The sequence below is a fragment of the Trematomus bernacchii genome, unplaced genomic scaffold (assembly GCF_902827165.1).
Source record: "Trematomus bernacchii unplaced genomic scaffold, fTreBer1.1, whole genome shotgun sequence".
Taxonomy (NCBI): Eukaryota; Metazoa; Chordata; class Actinopteri; order Perciformes; family Nototheniidae; genus Trematomus; species Trematomus bernacchii.
The window spans coordinates 962,857-980,186 of NW_022987646.1; the positions used below are offsets into that span (position 1 = coordinate 962,857).

A 17,330-nucleotide genomic window follows, 5' to 3' on the forward strand; every position below is an offset into this window, starting at 1 on the left:
TGTTTTTTTCGAATCATGGGCTAAGGTACTGTGGAAGTAACAAAATACTTCCGAGAGCACTGCAGTACTTCTATTTCGTTGTCCATGGTGCTGAAATGAGCGCCACCGTTTAACATGGAGAGAATATTTTACGACTGCATAACAAAATACAATTAAGTAACAAAGCAAAATAATGACTCATGATGAAGCAGGAACTATGATAAATGCATCAAAGTGCATGATCTATTGCAACATAATAATGTCCTTACTACAGTTGATGTAGAAGTGTGTATCACGATCATCCACAAGCCACAAATAACTGAGTCACATCTATAATATTTGTTATCATAACAATGTAACATCATTATTTAGAAATATATCGATATATTTATTGAACCAAAAAGTATTATTTCTGTTTTAGTGATATAAAGCATTATAAATGCATTATATTTGACTTTAATGCATATTAGTTGAGGTGTTAATAGAAAGTGTTACCAAGTTTCTTACATTGTTTTATAATTATTGATACGTGATGTCTAAGAGATTTCACCACAATTGATTGTGTCTCTGGATAATCAGAATCAGAATCATTGCATTGAATCATAATCTCATTGCGGTTCATACGCTTAACAAGAAACGGAGAATGCAGTATGGTCTATTTGTAATTTATATTTGTATCCTGTTTTTGTCCAAATATTTCAATACGTTAATTGGGGACATGGACGGTTATTTTGTGTTTTTCAATTACGTATCTTTTCTTGAGAGTTCAGATATTAAGTGATTTTTGTTTTTGTTTTCAGTGTTGAAAGTAATGATTGTAAACGACCACACGGGGACATTGTAGACCATCACATTTTCAGTGCCTCTTGGTTACTTCAGGCTCCTCCCAGATTCAGAGGATAATTCTGTTTCGCTCGGCTTTGTTACAAAGAGGCGCAGTGAAAGACTAGCTTGAGTGGACATCATTTCGTCTGTTACCCCTTAAACAAGCAAGGAACTGGATTTTGGCACTTGGTTTCATCCTTAATTATAAAACGGGATTTTGGAGATAAGCATCCATATGCTCTGTTCACGTTGGATACAAATATGTTGCTGCGGAGGATAAGGAGCCCCTTTAGGATTTATATAGTCCTTGTTCTTTTGGATTGTTGCTGGGAAGCGGTGTCTGGGCAGCTCTCTTACTCTCTGTCAGAGGAGGTAAACCCGGGGACTTCTGTGGGAAATCTCGCTAAAGATCTAAATCTTAATGTACATGAATTGGAGGCACGTATGTTTCAGATTGTTAGCGGATCAAAGAGAAAATATTTCGACGTACATTTAAAAACGGGCGTTCTTTATGTCAAGGAAAGAATCGACCGTGAGGAGCTTTGTGCGAAGGCTACAACATGCACTGTCGATGTAGAGGCCGTGATAAACAATCCACTGAAGCTTTACCGATTCGAGGTAAATATAGTTGATATAAATGACAATGCACCATATTTCCCTGAGAATGTGCAGTCTCTTAACATTGCTGAAAGCACTGTGCCAGGAGGTAAATTTGGATTCATAGGGGCGTTAGATCTCGATGTTGGTAAGAATAGTGTTAGTACTTACAAGCTCAGTACAAATGATTATTTTTCTTTAGAGGTGCACAAGGGGGGAGAAAGTGTGTATGCCGAACTTGTGCTCCAGAAAGGATTAGACCGAGAAAAACTAAATACTGTAAGACTAACAGTGACTGCTGTCGACGGTGGCAATCCACCTAAATCAGGAACATCTCAAATCATCATTAATGTTTTAGACATAAACGATAATGCCCCGGTTTTCAGTAGTTCGTTATACAAGGCACGGATTTCTGAGAACTTAGAAATTGGTAAAACTGTTATAGTTCTGAATGCAACAGACGCAGATGAGGGATTAAATGCTGAAATTGAATATTCATTGAGAAGTAAAGGCCAGGATCACATTTTAGATTTATTTCAAATTGATTCCAAGTCAGGTGCAATTTTAGTCAGAGGTAAGATCGACTATGAAGAAAATCCTGTCTTTGAGATCCACGCACAGGCCAGTGACAAAGGGCAGCCTCCGATGTCTGCTCATTGTAAAGTGCTGGTAGAAGTGGTGGACCTAAATGATAACGCTCCTGAGATCACGGTGACGTCACTACTAAACACTGTGAAGGAGGACGCAGAGGTAGGAACTGCTATAGCACTTGTTTCTGTGCTGGACAAAGATGGTGGGAAAAACGGTGAAGTAAAGGCAGTCATTGCAAATGATGCCCCCTTTAAATTAGACACAAATTACAAAAATTATTATTCGTTGGTAGTTAATGGTCCGCTTGACAGAGAGACTTTATCCGAGTACAATGTCGTTATCATAGCAACTGATGGAGGGACTCCGCCTCTCTCCAGAACCAACATAGTGACAGTGCATGTGTCTGATGTTAATGATAACCCGCCTCACTTCTCAGAGCCGTTCGTTAATATTTATGTGAAAGAAAACAGTCCAGTAGGAACAGTAATTAAAACAGTGACTGCAGTCGATGTGGATATCAGTCAAAATGGCCAGGTGAGCTATTCCTTTTTAAAAAGTAAAAGTGACTCAGTCCCGTTATCTACAATGTTGAACATCAACACAGAGACTGGAGATATAGTCAGCCTGCACTCTTTTAACTATGAGGAGCTAAACACGTTTCAGTTTAAAGTCCAGGCCACAGACTCTGGTGTTCCTCCTCTCAGCAGCAACGTGACTGTGAACGTTTTAATTCTGGATGAAAATGACAATAATCCAACAATTCTCGCGCCCTATTCTGAGCATGGCTCCGTTAACAGTGAGAGCATCCCCTATGCTGCTGAGGCGGGATACTTTGTGGCAAAGATCAGGGCTGTAGACGCAGACTCTGGATACAATGCGCTGCTTTCTTATCACCTCTCTGAGCCCAAAGGAAACAACCTCTTCCGGATCGGAACCAGTAGCGGAGAAATCAGGACTAAGAGGAGAATGAGTGACAATGACCTGAAAACTCACCCCTTGGTGGTGTTGGTTTCTGATAATGGAGAACCCTCCCTATCAGCTACTGTCTCTATTGATGTTGTGGTGGTTGAAAGCACAGCTGACATCCAGACTCAGTTCAGACATGTGCCCACAAAGGAGGAGAGCTTCTCAGATTTGAACCTGTATCTGCTGATCGCCATTGTGTCGGTGTCAGTGATCTTTCTGCTGAGCCTCATCAGTTTAATAGCTGTCAAATGCCACAGGACAGACGGCAGTTTCAGCAGGTATAGTGCCCCAATGATCACCACCCACCCTGACGGGAGCTGGTCTTACTCTAAATCTACTCAGCAGTACGACGTGTGTTTCAGCTCAGACACAATGAAGAGTGACGTAGTGGTTTTCCCCGGACCGTTTCCGCCTGTAGATGGTGAACTGATCAGTATTAACGGAGGAGACACTTTTACCAGAACTCAGACTTTACCCAACACAGACAAGGTAAGAAAAATATGAAAAAGCAACAAGTTTCATATGTGCTATTTAATTATACAGGTGTACCGCTGAAAGGGAACATGTTCCTCCGTGCTCCTCTTTACTTATACATGACATGCATTTTCTTTCAACATTGTTATTTATAACTGTTTATTCAAATGTGTTTTTTTCGAATCATGGGCTAAGGTACTGTGGAAGTTACAACATACTTCCGAGAGCACTGCAGTACCTCTATTTCGTTGTCCATGGTGCTGAAATGAGCGCCAGCGTTTGATGTGTGTTACATGGAGAGTATATTTGACGAGTGCATAAAAAAATACAATTATGTAAAAATGCAAAATAATGACTCATGATGAAGCAGGAACTATGATAAATGCATCAGAGTGCATGATCTATTGCAACATAATATGTGTCCTTACTACAGTTGATGTAGAAGACACGAATAACTGAGTCACATCTATAATATTTTTTATCATAACAATGTAACATCATTATTTAGAAATATATCGATATATTTAGTGAACCAGAAAGTATTATTTCTGTTTTAGTGATATAAAGCATTATAAATGCATTATATTTGACTTTAATGCATATTAGTTGAGGTGTTAATAGAAAGTGTTACCAAGTTTCTTACATTGTTTTATAATTATTGATACGTGATGTCTAAGATATTTCACCACAATTGATTGTGTCTCTGGATTATCAGAATCAGAATCATTGCATTGAATCAGAATCTCATTGCCATGGTTCATACGCTTAACAAGAAACGGAGAATGCAGTATGGTCTATTTGTAATTTATATTTGTATCCTGTTTTTGTACAAATACGAATATTTCGTTACGTTAATTGGGCACTTGGACGGTTATTTTGTGTTTTTCAATTTTAATTACGTATCTTTTCTTGAGAGTTCAGATATTAAGTGATTTTTGTTTTTGTTTTCAGTGTTGAAAGTAATGATTTTAAACGATCACACGGGGACGTTGTAGACCATCACATTTTCAGTGCCTCTTGGTTGCTTCAGGCTCCTCCCAGATTCAGAGGATAATGCTGTTTCGTTCGGCTTTGTTACAAAGAGGCGCAGTGAAAGACTAGCTTGAGTGGACATCATTTCGTCTGTTACCCCTTAAACAAGCAAGGAACTGGATTTTGGCACTTGGTTTCATCCTTAATTATAAAACGGGATTTTGGAGATAAGCATCCATATGCTCTGTTCACGTTGGATACAAATATGTCGCTGCGGAGGATAAGGAGCCCCTTTAGGATTTATATAGTCCTTGTTCTTTTGGATTGTTGCTGGGAAGCGGTGTCTGGGCAGCTCTCTTACTCTCTGTCAGAGGAGGTAAACCCGGGGACTTCTGTGGGAAATCTCGCTAAAGATCTAAATCTTAATGTACACGAATTGGAGGCACGTATGTTTCAGATTGTAAGCGGATCAAAGAGAAAATATTTCGACGTACATTTAAAAACGGGCGTTCTTTATGTCAAGGAAAGAATCGACCGTGAGCAGCTTTGTGCGAAGGCTACAACATGCACTGTCGATGTAGAGGCCGTGATAAACAATCCACTGAAGCTTTACCGATTCGAGGTAAATATAGTTGATATAAATGACAATGCACCATATTTCCCTGAGAATGTGCAGTCTCTTAACATTGCTGAAAGCACTGTGCCAGGAGGGAAATTTGGATTCATAGGGGCATCAGATCTCGACGTTGGTAAGAATAGTGTTAGTACTTACAAGCTCAGTACAAATGATTATTTTTCTTTAGAGCTTCACAAAGGAGGAGAAAGTGTGTCTGCCCGGCTTGTGCTTCAGAAAGGTTTAGACCGAGAAAAACTAAATACTGTAAGACTAACAGTGACTGCTGTCGACGGTGGCAATCCACCTAAATCAGAAACGTCTCAAATCATCATTAATGTTTTAGACATAAACGACAATACCCCGGTTTTCAGTAGTTCGTTATACAAGGCACGGATTTATGAGAATTTAGAAATTGGTAAGACTGTTATAGTTCTGAATGCAACAGACGCAGATGAGGGACTAAATGCTGAAATTGAATATTCATTGAGAAGTAAAGGCCAGGATCACATTTTAGATTTATTTCAAATTGATTCCAAGTCAGGTGCAATTTTAGTCAGAGGTAAGATCGACTTTGAACTAAATCCTGCCTTTGAGATCCACGCACAGGCCAGTGACAAAGGTCAGCCTCCGATGTCAGCAGACTGTAAGGTGCTGGTAGAAGTGGTGGACCTAAATGATAACGCTCCTGAGATCACTGTGACGTCACTACTAAACACTGTGAAGGAGGACGCAGAGGTAGGAACTGCTATAGCACTTGTTTCTGTGCTGGACAAAGATGGTGGGAAAAACGGTGAAGTAAAGGCAGTCATTGCAAATGATGCCCCCTTTAAATTAGACACAAATTACAGAAATTATTATTCGTTGGTAGTTAATGGTCCGCTTGACAGAGAGACTTTATCCGAGTACAATGTTGTTATCATAGCAACTGATGGAGGGACTCCGCCTCTCTCCAGAACCAACATAGTGACAGTGCATGTGTCTGATGTTAATGATAACCCGCCTCACTTCTCAGAGCCGTTCGTTAATATTTATGTGAAAGAAAACAGTCCAGTAGGAGCAGTAATTAAAACAGTGACTGCAGTCGATGTGGATATCAGTCAAAATGGCCAGGTGAGCTATTCCTTTTTAAAAAGTAAAAGTGACTCAGTCCCGTTATCTACAATGTTGAACATCAACACAGAGACTGGAGATATAGTCAGCCTGCAGTCTTTTAACTATGAGGAGCTAAACACGTTTCAGTTTAAAGTCCAGGCCACAGACTCTGGTGTTCCTCCTCTCAGCAGCAACGTGACTGTGAACGTTTTAATTCTGGATGAAAATGACAATAATCCAACAGTCCTCGCGCCCTATTCTGAGCATGGCTCCGTTAACAGTGAGAGCATCCCCTATTCTGCTGAGGCGGGATACTTTGTGGCAAAGATCAGGGCTGTAGACGCAGACTCTGGATACAATGCGCTGCTTTCGTATCACCTCTCTGAGCCCAAAGGAAACAACCTCTTCCGGATTGGAACCAGTAGCGGAGAAATCAGGACTAAGAGGAGAATGAGTGACAATGACCTGAAAACTCACCCCTTGGTGGTGTTGGTTTCTGATAACGGAGAACCCTCCCTGTCAGCTACTGTGTCTATTGATGTGGTGGTGGTTGAAAGCACAGCTGACATCCAGACCCAGTTCAGACATGTGCCCACAAAGGAGGAGAGTTTCTCTGATTTGAACCTGTATCTGCTGATCGCCATTGTGTCGGTGTCGGTGATCTTCCTGCTGAGCCTCATCAGTTTAATAGCTGTCAAATGCCACAGGACAGACGGCAGTTTCAGCAAGTATAGTGCCCCAATGATCACCACCCACCCTGACGGGAGCTGGTCTTACTCTAAATCTACTCAGCAGTACGACGTGTGTTTCAGCTCAGACACAATGAAGAGTGACGTAGTGGTTTTCCCTGGACCGTTTCCGCCTGTAGATGGTGAACTGATCAGTATTAACGGAGGGGACACTTTTACCAGAACTCAGACTTTACCCAACCAAGACAAGGTAAGAAACAAAATATAAAAAGATATTCATGCAATAACTCTCGAAAGATGAGGCTGAAAAGGCTTCGTGTTTATATTTATTGTATGTGAAGTTAAATGACTTGTCGATACTTTCCCACGCTGTATTCATGAATGTGGGTTTTGCTTTGGACTTTTTTAGAAAATCTCAGTTGTAACATAAATTAGAGTGACAATGAAAGTTTATAAATGTCATAAATCCTAACGTTTCCAAATAAGAGTTCACCGCTGTCCGTGGTGCTAGAATAGCACCCTAGTGCTGTGTGGGGTCAGGAAATGCAGCATGTAACATGTGTCCAATGGAAAGAGGATAGGTTCGTTTCTCGCCGCATCTATTTGCATATTCGTTTAAGAAATCTCAGTATTTAAACATGAAGGGTGTTTACCCCGTCTCATAACAGTTTGGGAAGATATCATAATTTACATTTCGTACGCCTGTTTCCTTTGCCGTTTTATTTTACAAAATAGGGAACTATTGCAATTTGTATTAAGAACAACCAGTTACAATTATGTATGTATCTTCAGTGTGTTGTTTTGTTTTACTCCTAGTTTCCTGTCATTTCTTTATGGTTGCCTCAATCTAGCTGGCATATCAATTAATCTCTATTGGTTTGGATAAAACAGAAAAGCAATAAAGAGAACACAAAAAGAAAAAGTATAAAGATTAGTCAAAATGCATAAATTGTGATTGTTTGAAATACTTAAACATATCATTATTGATATTAAAATGCTCCTTTAGCTTAGTTGTTAAATAATTTCCATTGTGTCTGTCAGTTTGAATGCAGTTATTTCTCGTCACCACATGGGGACAGTGAAGACCGTGACATGTGTACGTTAGATTAGGATATACAAGACTCCTCCCAGAAACAGAGGATGATGGTCATGTTCTCCGGGCTTTGTTACGAGACGCAGGGCGAGAGAGGAAATGGTGAAAACATGTTCCAGTTGCCCGATCAAATTGGAAGAATTGGATGTGTACTTCGATTTTAATATAGTTGTTTTACGGGAGTGATTTGACTTGGACTTATTATTTTTCTCGGTTGGTAGCAATCATGGATTTCTCAAGCAGAACGAGGCTTTTTTGGATATATGTTGCGGTCATGCTGCTTAATTATTGCTGGGAAGCAGTGAATGGACAGCTCTCCTATTCCATATCAGAGGAGGTAAACCCGGGGGCTTCTGTTGGAAATATCGCCAAGGATCTAAATCTAAATGTCCAGGATTTAGAGTCTCGTATGTTTCAGATCGTTGCCGGAACAAAGAGAAAATATTTCGACGTAAATGTAAAAACTGGTGTTCTTTATGTCAGCGAAAGAATAGACCGTGAAGAGCTTTGTGCGAAGGCTGCAAAATGTACTGTCGATGTAGAAGCCGTGATAAATGACCCACTGAAGCTTTACCGTTTCGAGGTAAACATAGTCGATATGAATGACAATGCACCTGTTTTCTCTGAGCAATTGCAGTCACTTAACATTGCCGAAAGTACTTTACCGGGAGTGAAATTTGGATTGATAGAGGCATCTGATTCAGATGTTGGAAAGAACGGTGTTACTACATACAAGCTCAGTAACAATGATTATTTTTCTTTAGACATTCACAAAGGGGGAGATAGCGTATCAGCTGAGTTAGTACTGCAGAAATCCTTGGATCGAGAACATGACTCTGTAATAAAACTCACACTAACGGCAGTGGATGGAGGAAATCCATCCAGATCGGGAACCTCACAAATCATTATCAACGTTTTGGATAGTAACGACAACCACCCGGTGTTTAGTAAAAACCTCTACAAAGTTAAAATGTTTGAAAACCTACAAGCAGGGTATACTGTGATCACTCTTAATGCAACAGACGCAGATGAGGGATTAAATGCTGACATTGAATATTCATTGAGAAGTAAAGGCCAGGATCACATTTTAGAGTTATTTGAAATTGATTCTAAATCAGGTGCAATTTTTGTGAGAGGTAAGATCGACTATGAAGAAAATCCTGCCTTTGAGATTCACGCACAGGCCAGTGACAAAGGGCATCCTCCAATGTCTGCTCATTGTAAGGTGCTGGTAGAAGTAGTGGACCTAAATGATAACGCTCCTGAGATCACGGTGACGTCACTACTAAACACTGTGAAGGAGGACGCAGGGGTAGGAACTGCTATAGCACTTGTTTCTGTGCTGGACAAAGATGGTGGGAAAAACGGTGAAGTAAAGGCAGTCCTTGCAAATGATGCCCCCTTTAAATTAGACACAAATTACAAAAACTATTATTCGTTGGTAGTTAATGGTCCGTTTGACAGAGAGACTATATCCGAGTACAATGTCGTTATTGTTGCGACTGATGGAGGGACTCCGCCTCTCTCCAGCACCAACATAGTGACAGTGCATGTGTCTGATGTTAATGATAACCCGCCTCACTTCTCAGAGCCGTTCGTTAATATTTATGTGAAAGAAAACAGTCCAGTAGGAGCAGTAATTAAAACAGTGACTGCAGTTGATGTCGATATCAGTCAAAATGGCCAGGTGAGCTATTCCTTTTTGCAAAGTAAAAGGGACTCAGTCCCGTTATCTACAATGTTGAACATCAACTCAGAGACTGGAGATATAGTCAGCCTGCACTCTTTTAACTATGAGGAGTTAAAAACGTTTCAGTTTAAAGTCCAGGCCACAGACTCTGGTGTTCCTCCTCTCAGCAGCAACGTGACTGTGAACGTTTTAATTCTGGATGAAAATGACAATAATCCAACAGTCCTCGCGCCCTATTCTGAGCATGGCTCCGTTAACAGTGAGAGCATCCCCTATTCTGCTGAGGCGGGATACTTTGTGGCAAAGATCAGGGCTGTAGACGCAGACTCTGGATACAATGCGCTGCTTTCTTATCACCTCTCTGAGCCCAAAGGAAACAACCTCTTCCGGATCGGAAGCAGTAGCGGAGAAATCAGGACTAAGAGGAGAATGAGTGACAATGACCTGAAAACTCACCCCTTGGTGGTGTTGGTTTCTGATAACGGAGAACCCTCCCTGTCAGCTACTGTCTCTATTGATGTGGTGGTGGTTGAAAGCACAGCTGACATCCAGACTCAGTTCAGACATGTGCCCACAAAGGAGGAGAGCTTCTCTGATTTGAACCTGTATCTGCTGATCGCCATTGTGTCGGTGTCAGTGATCTTTCTGCTGAGCCTCATCAGTTTAATAGCTGTCAAATGCCACAGGACAGACGGCAGTTTCAGCAGGTACAGCGCCCCAATGATCACCACCCACCCTGACGGGAGCTGGTCTTACTCTAAATCTACTCAGCAGTACGACGTGTGTTTCAGCTCAGACACAATGAAGAGTGACGTAGTGGTTTTCCCCGGACCGTTTCCGCCTGTAGATGGTGAACTGATCAGTATTAACGGAGGAGACACTTTTACCAGAACTCAGACTTTACCCAACACAGACAAGGTAAGAAATTAAATACATAAAAGCGTTGCTGCACATGTTCTGTTTATAGAGAAAATGGCTACGAGATCACGTGTTTTTAAGTCCGTTTTGAGACGTGTTTGCTAACGGTGATGGGTGGCATTTACACAGACTCTCCTTTTCATTTAAGAGGGAATGTATATCAAGAACAACAATAATGGTTATTCAGTTTGTAGCTTGATATTAATTTGTTGATAGTTTTTACATTGCTGTAAAGTTCGGTTGTTGATTTGCAATCAGTGTGTTAGTCGCTATCCGTGGTGCTGAACTACATGTGTTGTTGCAGTTAAACTTACCTTCAATTCCAAGAAAATAATGCAAAATCTTCTTGTTGTAATGCAAAGGTTTTTAAAGTATATTTACGAATATATTTTGCAACAACTTTTGAACAATATGTCATATGGAACACTGTTTCTCCAATATAACCGTCCATGTAATATTTGCAGTCAATTGCAATTCAGTTGTAAAAAAAAGTAATTGCATTTCTGTATTTACCTAAACCATTATCTCATTGACAGTGCTATAAGGATTTGCTTAAAACTTCAGTTAATATTTAAAAATAGGCCGTTTTAGAAAAAAAACCCACTTAATTCATACAATATACATGTCAGTTATCAGTGGGGTGAACGTTGTAGTTTAATATTTGAGTCTCTATTTTTTGCAATCTCTTGACGAACATTGAGAATGTTCACACATTTACAATTGTTTTATGTTTGATTTGAGGTGTAGTTTTAAAATCGGTCCACAGGGGGACACTGTAGACCATCACATCTTGACGGTCTCTATGTGGCTCGGGGCTCCTCCCAGATTCAGCGGATGATCCATCTCTGGGCTTTGTTACAGAGAGAGGTCGGACGACAAAGAGCGGTTGTCTTGTTTGGTCGTGGAAATGCCGTAATATTTGTTGGAAATATCTTCCTGGATCTTTTTTTCATAGTTGCTGTTACGTACTGTTGAGAATTGCCTACATGCTCCTTCTCGATGTATGGAATAATGAATTTGCCGAGCAGAACGAGCTGGATATATCTCCTGGTCGTGCTGCTGGAGTGTTTCTGGGAAGCGGTGTCTGGGCAGCTGTCTTACTCCGTCTCAGAGGAGGTCAATCTGGGGACTGTTGTCGGAAATATCGCTAAAGATCTGAACATCAATGTTCAGGATTTGGAGCCCCGCATGTTTCAGATCGTTGCAGGATCTAAGAGGAAATACTTCGAGGTAAATCTAAAGACTGGTGCCCTGTACGTTAACGAGAGAATAGACAGAGAGGAGCTCTGCGGCGACGAGAACAAATGTTCCCTCAGTGTAGAAGCAGTCATTAATAACCCTTTAAAACTGTACCGGATTGAAATCATAATCTTAGACGTGAATGATAATTCACCGTCATTTCTCAGCTCAGTCACAGGAAATTAACATAACTGAGAACACAGCTGCAGCGGCTAAATTCCCATTGCAAAAGGCTCACGATGCAGATGTTGGTCAAAATACTGTTAATAGCTACAAGCTTAGCCACAATGAACATTTCTCTCTCGCTACACATAAAGGAGATAGTATATCTGTTGAATTACTGCTTCAGAAAGTTTTAGACAGTGAAAAACAATCCTTGATTCGACTCATACTGACTGCTATTGATGGAGGAACTCCAGCTAAATCTGGCACAATGGTCATAATAGTGAATATTTTGGACATTAATGATAACGCTCCTGTATTCAGTCAAACTCTGTACAAAGCTAGTGTGTATGAGAACGCCAAGATTGGAACATCGATAATAACACTGAATGCTACTGACTTAGATCCAGGCCAAAATGGGAAAATAGTGTACTCATTAAGTAAAATAGACCGTTTGACCAAAACGGATCTGTTTGCTATAGATGAAAAAACTGGGACTATAGTAAACAAGAACACTATAGACTTTGAAGAGAACAATGCTTTTGAGATTCGAGTACAAGCAAGTGACGGAGCTTCCTCACCGATGACCTCACATGCAAAATTATTGATTGAAGTTTTAGACGTCAATGACAATGCCCCTCACATTTCAGTGACTTCTCTGTTAAACACCGTGAAGGAGGATGCAGCCCTAGGCACCGCCATTGCACTTGTTTCAGTATTTGATAAAGACGGAGGTAAAAATGGGATAGTGAACTGTAAAATGTCCAATAATGTTCCTTTTAAATTAGAGTCTAATTACAAGAATTACTATTCGTTGGTGGTGGACGGTCCTCTCGACAGAGAGAGTGCGTCTCAATACAACATCAGTATCACTGCTACTGATGAGGGCAGCCCACCTCTCTCCAGCACGAGCGTTATTAATGTGCACGTCTCAGATGTAAATGATAATAAACCTCTATTCACAGAAAACATAATCAATGTATATGTGAAAGAAAACAGTCCGGTAGGAGCAGTTATAAAAACCGTTTCAGCCATTGATGCAGACAACAATCAAAATGGTCAGGTGAGCTATTCCATTTTACAAAGTAACAGTAACTCGTTGCCTCTCTCTATAATGGTGAACATAAACTCAGAGACTGGAGATATAGTCAGCCTGCAGTCTTTTAACTATGAGGAGTTAAACACGTTTCAGTTTAAAGTCCAGGCCACAGACTCTGGTGTTCCTCCTCTCAGCAGCAACGTGACTGTGAACGTTTTAATTCTGGATGAAAATGACAATAATCCAACTATTCTCGCGCCCTATTCTGAGCATGGCTCCGTTAACAGTGAGAGCATCCCCTATTCTGCTGAGGCGGGATACTTTGTGGCAAAGATCAGGGCTGTAGACGCAGACTCTGGATACAATGCGCTGCTTTCTTATCACCTCTCTGAGCCCAAAGGAAACAACCTCTTCCGGATCGGAACCAGCAGCGGAGAAATCAGGACTAAAAGGAGAATGAGTGACAATGACCTGAAAACTCACCCCTTGGTGGTGTTGGTTTCTGATAACGGAGAACCCTCCCTGTCAGCTACTGTGTCTATTGATGTGGTGGTGGTTGAAAGCACAGCTGACATCCAGACTCAGTTCAGACATGTGCCCACAAAGGAGGAGAGCTTCTCAGATTTTAACCTGTATCTGCTGATCGCCATTGTGTCGGTGTCAGTGATCTTTCTGCTGAGCCTCATCAGTTTAATAGCTGTCAAATGCCACAGGACAGACGGCAGTTTCAGCAGGTACAGCGCCCCAATGATCACCACCCACCCTGACGGGAGCTGGTCTTACTCTAAATCTACTCAGCAGTACGACGTGTGTTTCAGCTCAGACACAATGAAGAGTGACGTAGTGGTTTTCCCCGGACCGTTTCCGCCTGTAGATGGTGAACTGATCAGTATTAACGGAGGAGACACTTTTACCAGAACTCAGACTTTACCCAACACAGACAAGGTAAGACATTAAATACATAAAAGCGTTGCTGCACATGTTCTGTTTATAGAGAAAATGGCTATGAGATCACGTGTTTTTAAGTCACTTTAGAGACGTGTTTGCTAACATGGGCGGCATTTACACAGACTCTCCTTTTCATTTAAGAGAGAATGTTTATCAAGAACAGCAATGATGGTTATTCAGTTTGTAGCTTGATATTAATTTGCTGATGGTTTTTACATTGCTTTAAAGTTTGGTTGTTTATTTGAAATCAGTGTGTTAGTCGCTATCCGTGGTGCTGAACTACATGTGTTGTTGCAGTTAAACTTGCATTCAATTCCAAGAAAATAATGCAAAATCTTCTTGTTGTAATGCAGAGTTTTATAAAATATATTTGCGAATATATTTTGCAACAACTCTTGAACAATATGTCATATGGCATAGCGTTTCGCCAATATAACCGTCCATGTAATATTTGCAGTCAATTGCAATTCAGTTTTTTTTTTAAAAAGCCATTGCATTTCTGTATTTACCTAAACCATTATCCCATTGACAGTGCTATAAGAATTTGCTCAAAACTTAAGTTACTATAAAAACAGACTGTATTAAAAAAACAACTTAATTCATACAATATATATGTCAATTATCAGTGTGGTAAACGCTGTAGTTTAATATTTGAGTCTCTGTTTTTTTGCAATCTCTTGACAAACATTGAGAATGTTCACACATTTGCAATTTGTTTTATGTTGGATTTGAGGTGTAGTTTTAAAATCGGTCCACAGGGGGACACTGTAGACCGTCACATCTTGACGGTCTCTATGTAGCTCGGGGCTCCTCCCAGATTCAGCGGATGATCCATCTCTGGGCTTTGTTACAGAGAGAGGTCGGACGACAAAGAGCGGTTGTCTTGTTTGGTCGTGGAAATGCCGTAATATTTGTTGGACATATCTTCCTGGATCTTATTTTCTTGTTGACGCGTATTGTTCAGTGTTGCCTACATGCTCCTTCTCGATGTATGGAATAATGAATTTGCCGAGCAGAACGAGCTGGATATATCTCCTGGTCGTGCTGCTGGAGTGTTTCTGGGAAGCGGTGTCTGGGCAGCTGTCTTACTCCGTCTCAGAGGAGGTCAATCTGGGGACTGTTGTGGGAAATATCGCTAAAGATCTGAACATCAATGTCCAGGATTTGGAGCCCCGCATGTTTCAGATCGTTGCAGGATCTAAGAGGAAATACTTCGAGGTAAATCTAAAGACTGGTGCCCTGTACGTTAACGAGAGAATAGACAGAGAGGAGCTCTGCGGCGACGAGAACAAATGTTCCCTCAGTGTAGAAGCAGTAATTAATAACCCTTTAAAACTGTACCGGATTGAAATCATAATCTTAGATGTGAATGATAATTCACCGTCATTTTTAAGCAAGTCACAGGAAATCAATATTACAGAGAATACAGCGGTAGGGGTAAAACTTCCTCTGAATCCCGCTGACGATGCAGACGTTGGTAGAAATACTATAAACAGCTACAAGCTTAGCCAAAATGAACATTTCTCTCTCGCTACACATAAAGGAAATAGTGTCACTCCCGAATTACTGCTTCAGAAAGTTTTAGACAGAGAAAAACAGTCTGTAATCCGACTCATACTGACTGCTATTGATGGGGGAACTACCGCTAAATCAGGCAGTATGACTATAATAGTGAATGTGTTGGACATTAATGATAACCCTCCTGTATTCAGTCAAACTCTGTACAAAGCCAGTGTGTATGAGAATTCAGATGTAGGTACATCGATTATAACCCTAAATGCTACTGATTTAGATTCAGGTCAAAATGGACAAGTGTTTTATTCATTTAGTAAAACCGGCAGAGGAAAACAAACTGATCTGTTTGATATTGATGAAAAAACCGGGACTGTAACAAATATAAAGAATATAGACTTTGAAGAAAATAATGCCTTTGAGATTCGAGTGCAAGCAAGTGACGGAGCTTCCTCACCGATGACATCACATGCAAAATTATTGATTGAAGTTTTAGACGTCAATGACAATGCCCCTGAAATTTCAGTGACTTCTCTGTTAAACACCGTGAAGGAGGATGCAGCCCTAGGCACTGCCATTGCACTTGTTTCAGTATTTGATAAAGACGGAGGTAAAAATGGGATAGTGAACTGTAAAATGTCCAATAATGTTCCTTTTAAATTAGAGTCAAATTACAAGAATTACTATTCGTTGGTGGTGGACGGTCCTCTCGACAGAGAGAGTGCGTCTCAATACAACATCAGCATCACTGCTACTGATGAGGGCCGCCCACCTCTCTCAAGCACGAGCGTCATTAATGTGCACGTGTCAGATGTGAATGATAATAAACCTCTATTTACAGAAAACATAATCAATGTCTATGTGAAAGAAAACAGTCCTGTAGGAGCAGTAATAAAAACCGTTTCAGCTATTGATGCAGACAACAATCAAAATGGTCAGGTGAGCTACTCCATTTTACAAAGTAACAGTAACTCGTTGCCTCTCTCTACAATGGTGAACATAAACTCAGAGACTGGAGATATAGTCAGCCTGCAGTCTTTTAACTATGAGGAGTTAAACACGTTTCAGTTTAAAGTCCAGGCCACAGACTCTGGTGTTCCTCCTCTCCGCAGCAACGTGACTGTGAACGTTTTAATTCTGGATGAAAATGACAATAATCCAACAATTCTCGCGCCCTATTCTGAGCACGGCTCCGTTAACAGTGAGAGCATCCCCTATTCTGCTGAGGCGGGATACTTTGTGGCAAAGATCAGGGCTGTAGACGCAGACTCTGGATACAATGCGCTGCTTTCTTATCACCTCTCTGAGCCCAAAGGAAACAACCTCTTCCGGATCGGAACCAGTAGCGGAGAAATCAGGACTAAGAGGAGAATGAGTGACAATGACCTGATAACTCACCCCTTGGTGGTGTTGGTTTCTGATAACGGAGAACCCTCCCTGTCAGCTACTGTCTCTATTGATGTGGTGGTGGTTGAAAGCACAGCTGACATCCAGACTCAGTTCAGACATGTGCCCATAAAGGAGGAGAGCTTCTCAGATTTGAACCTGTATCTGCTGATCGCCATTGTGTCGGTGTCGGTGATCTTTCTGCTGAGCCTCATCAGTTTAATAGCTGTCAAATGCCACAGGACAGACGGCAGTTTCAGCAGGTACAGCGCCCCAATGATCACCACCCACCCTGACGGGAGCTGGTCTTACTCTAAATCTACTCAGCAGTACGACGTGTGTTTCAGCTCAGACACAATGAAGAGTGACGTAGTGGTTTTCCCCGGACCGTTTCCGCCTGTAGATGGTGAACTGATCAGTATTAACGGAGGAGACACTTTTACCAGAACTCAGACTTTACCCAACACAGACAAGGTAAGACATTAAATACATAAAAGCGTTGCTGCACATGTTCTGTTTATAGAGAAAATGGCTACGAGATC

At 41.0% G+C, this 17,330-nt stretch overlaps 5 protein-coding genes across 9 annotated transcripts in view; all 5 read left to right on the plus strand.

Annotated features, from left to right (window-relative positions):
- LOC117485543 (protocadherin alpha-C2-like) overlaps positions 1-17,330 on the plus strand; it is a 166,235-nt gene that overhangs the window by 64,246 nt on the left and 84,659 nt on the right. The window contains exon 1 of one of the 5 annotated variants that reach the window (XM_034134124.1): positions 14,793-15,108. The exons of the other annotated variants lie outside the window; for them this stretch is intronic. Within the exon in view, the coding sequence (XP_033990015.1) occupies positions 14,878-15,108 (231 nt within the window). The 5' untranslated portion in view covers positions 14,793-14,877. Of the gene's footprint in view, positions 1-14,792; positions 15,109-17,330 lie in introns of those variants that run through there. 5 annotated transcript variants of the gene reach the window in all.
- Positions 1,066-3,462, plus strand: LOC117485417 (protocadherin alpha-8-like). Its single transcript, XM_034133974.1, has one exon. The coding sequence runs from the start codon at positions 1,066-1,068 to the stop codon at positions 3,460-3,462; it is 2,397 nt and encodes a 798-aa protein (XP_033989865.1).
- On the plus strand, positions 4,600-7,911 carry LOC117485418 (protocadherin alpha-8-like). The gene is made up of 2 exons (XM_034133975.1): positions 4,600-7,051; positions 7,843-7,911. Exons 1-2 carry the CDS (start codon positions 4,670-4,672, stop codon positions 7,909-7,911), a joined length of 2,451 nt encoding a protein of 816 aa, XP_033989866.1. The 5' UTR covers positions 4,600-4,669.
- On the plus strand, positions 8,121-10,514 carry LOC117485419 (protocadherin alpha-8-like). Its single transcript, XM_034133976.1, has one exon. It carries the CDS (start codon positions 8,121-8,123, stop codon positions 10,512-10,514), a length of 2,394 nt encoding a protein of 797 aa, XP_033989867.1.
- LOC117485420 (protocadherin alpha-8-like) lies at positions 11,514-13,899 on the plus strand. Its single transcript, XM_034133977.1, is given in 2 exon segments — positions 11,514-11,912; positions 11,914-13,899. Coding segments are annotated over 2 exon segments (2,385 nt in total).

What these genes read in the sequence shown, in the direction of transcription:
- LOC117485417 (XM_034133974.1), top strand. Translation starts at nt 1,066, where the DNA reads ATGTTGCTGCGGAGGATAAGGAGCCCCTTTAGGATTTATATAGTCCTT.
- LOC117485418 (XM_034133975.1), top strand. Translation starts at nt 4,670, where the DNA reads ATGTCGCTGCGGAGGATAAGGAGCCCCTTTAGGATTTATATAGTCCTT. An exon ending in CTTTACCCAACCAAGACAAG is followed by an intron (nt 7,052 to 7,842) that starts GTAAGAAACAAA and finishes TGTGTCTGTCAG; the next exon opens with TTTGAATGCAGTTATTTCTC.
- LOC117485419 (XM_034133976.1), top strand. Translation starts at nt 8,121, where the DNA reads ATGGATTTCTCAAGCAGAACGAGGCTTTTTTGGATATATGTTGCGGTC.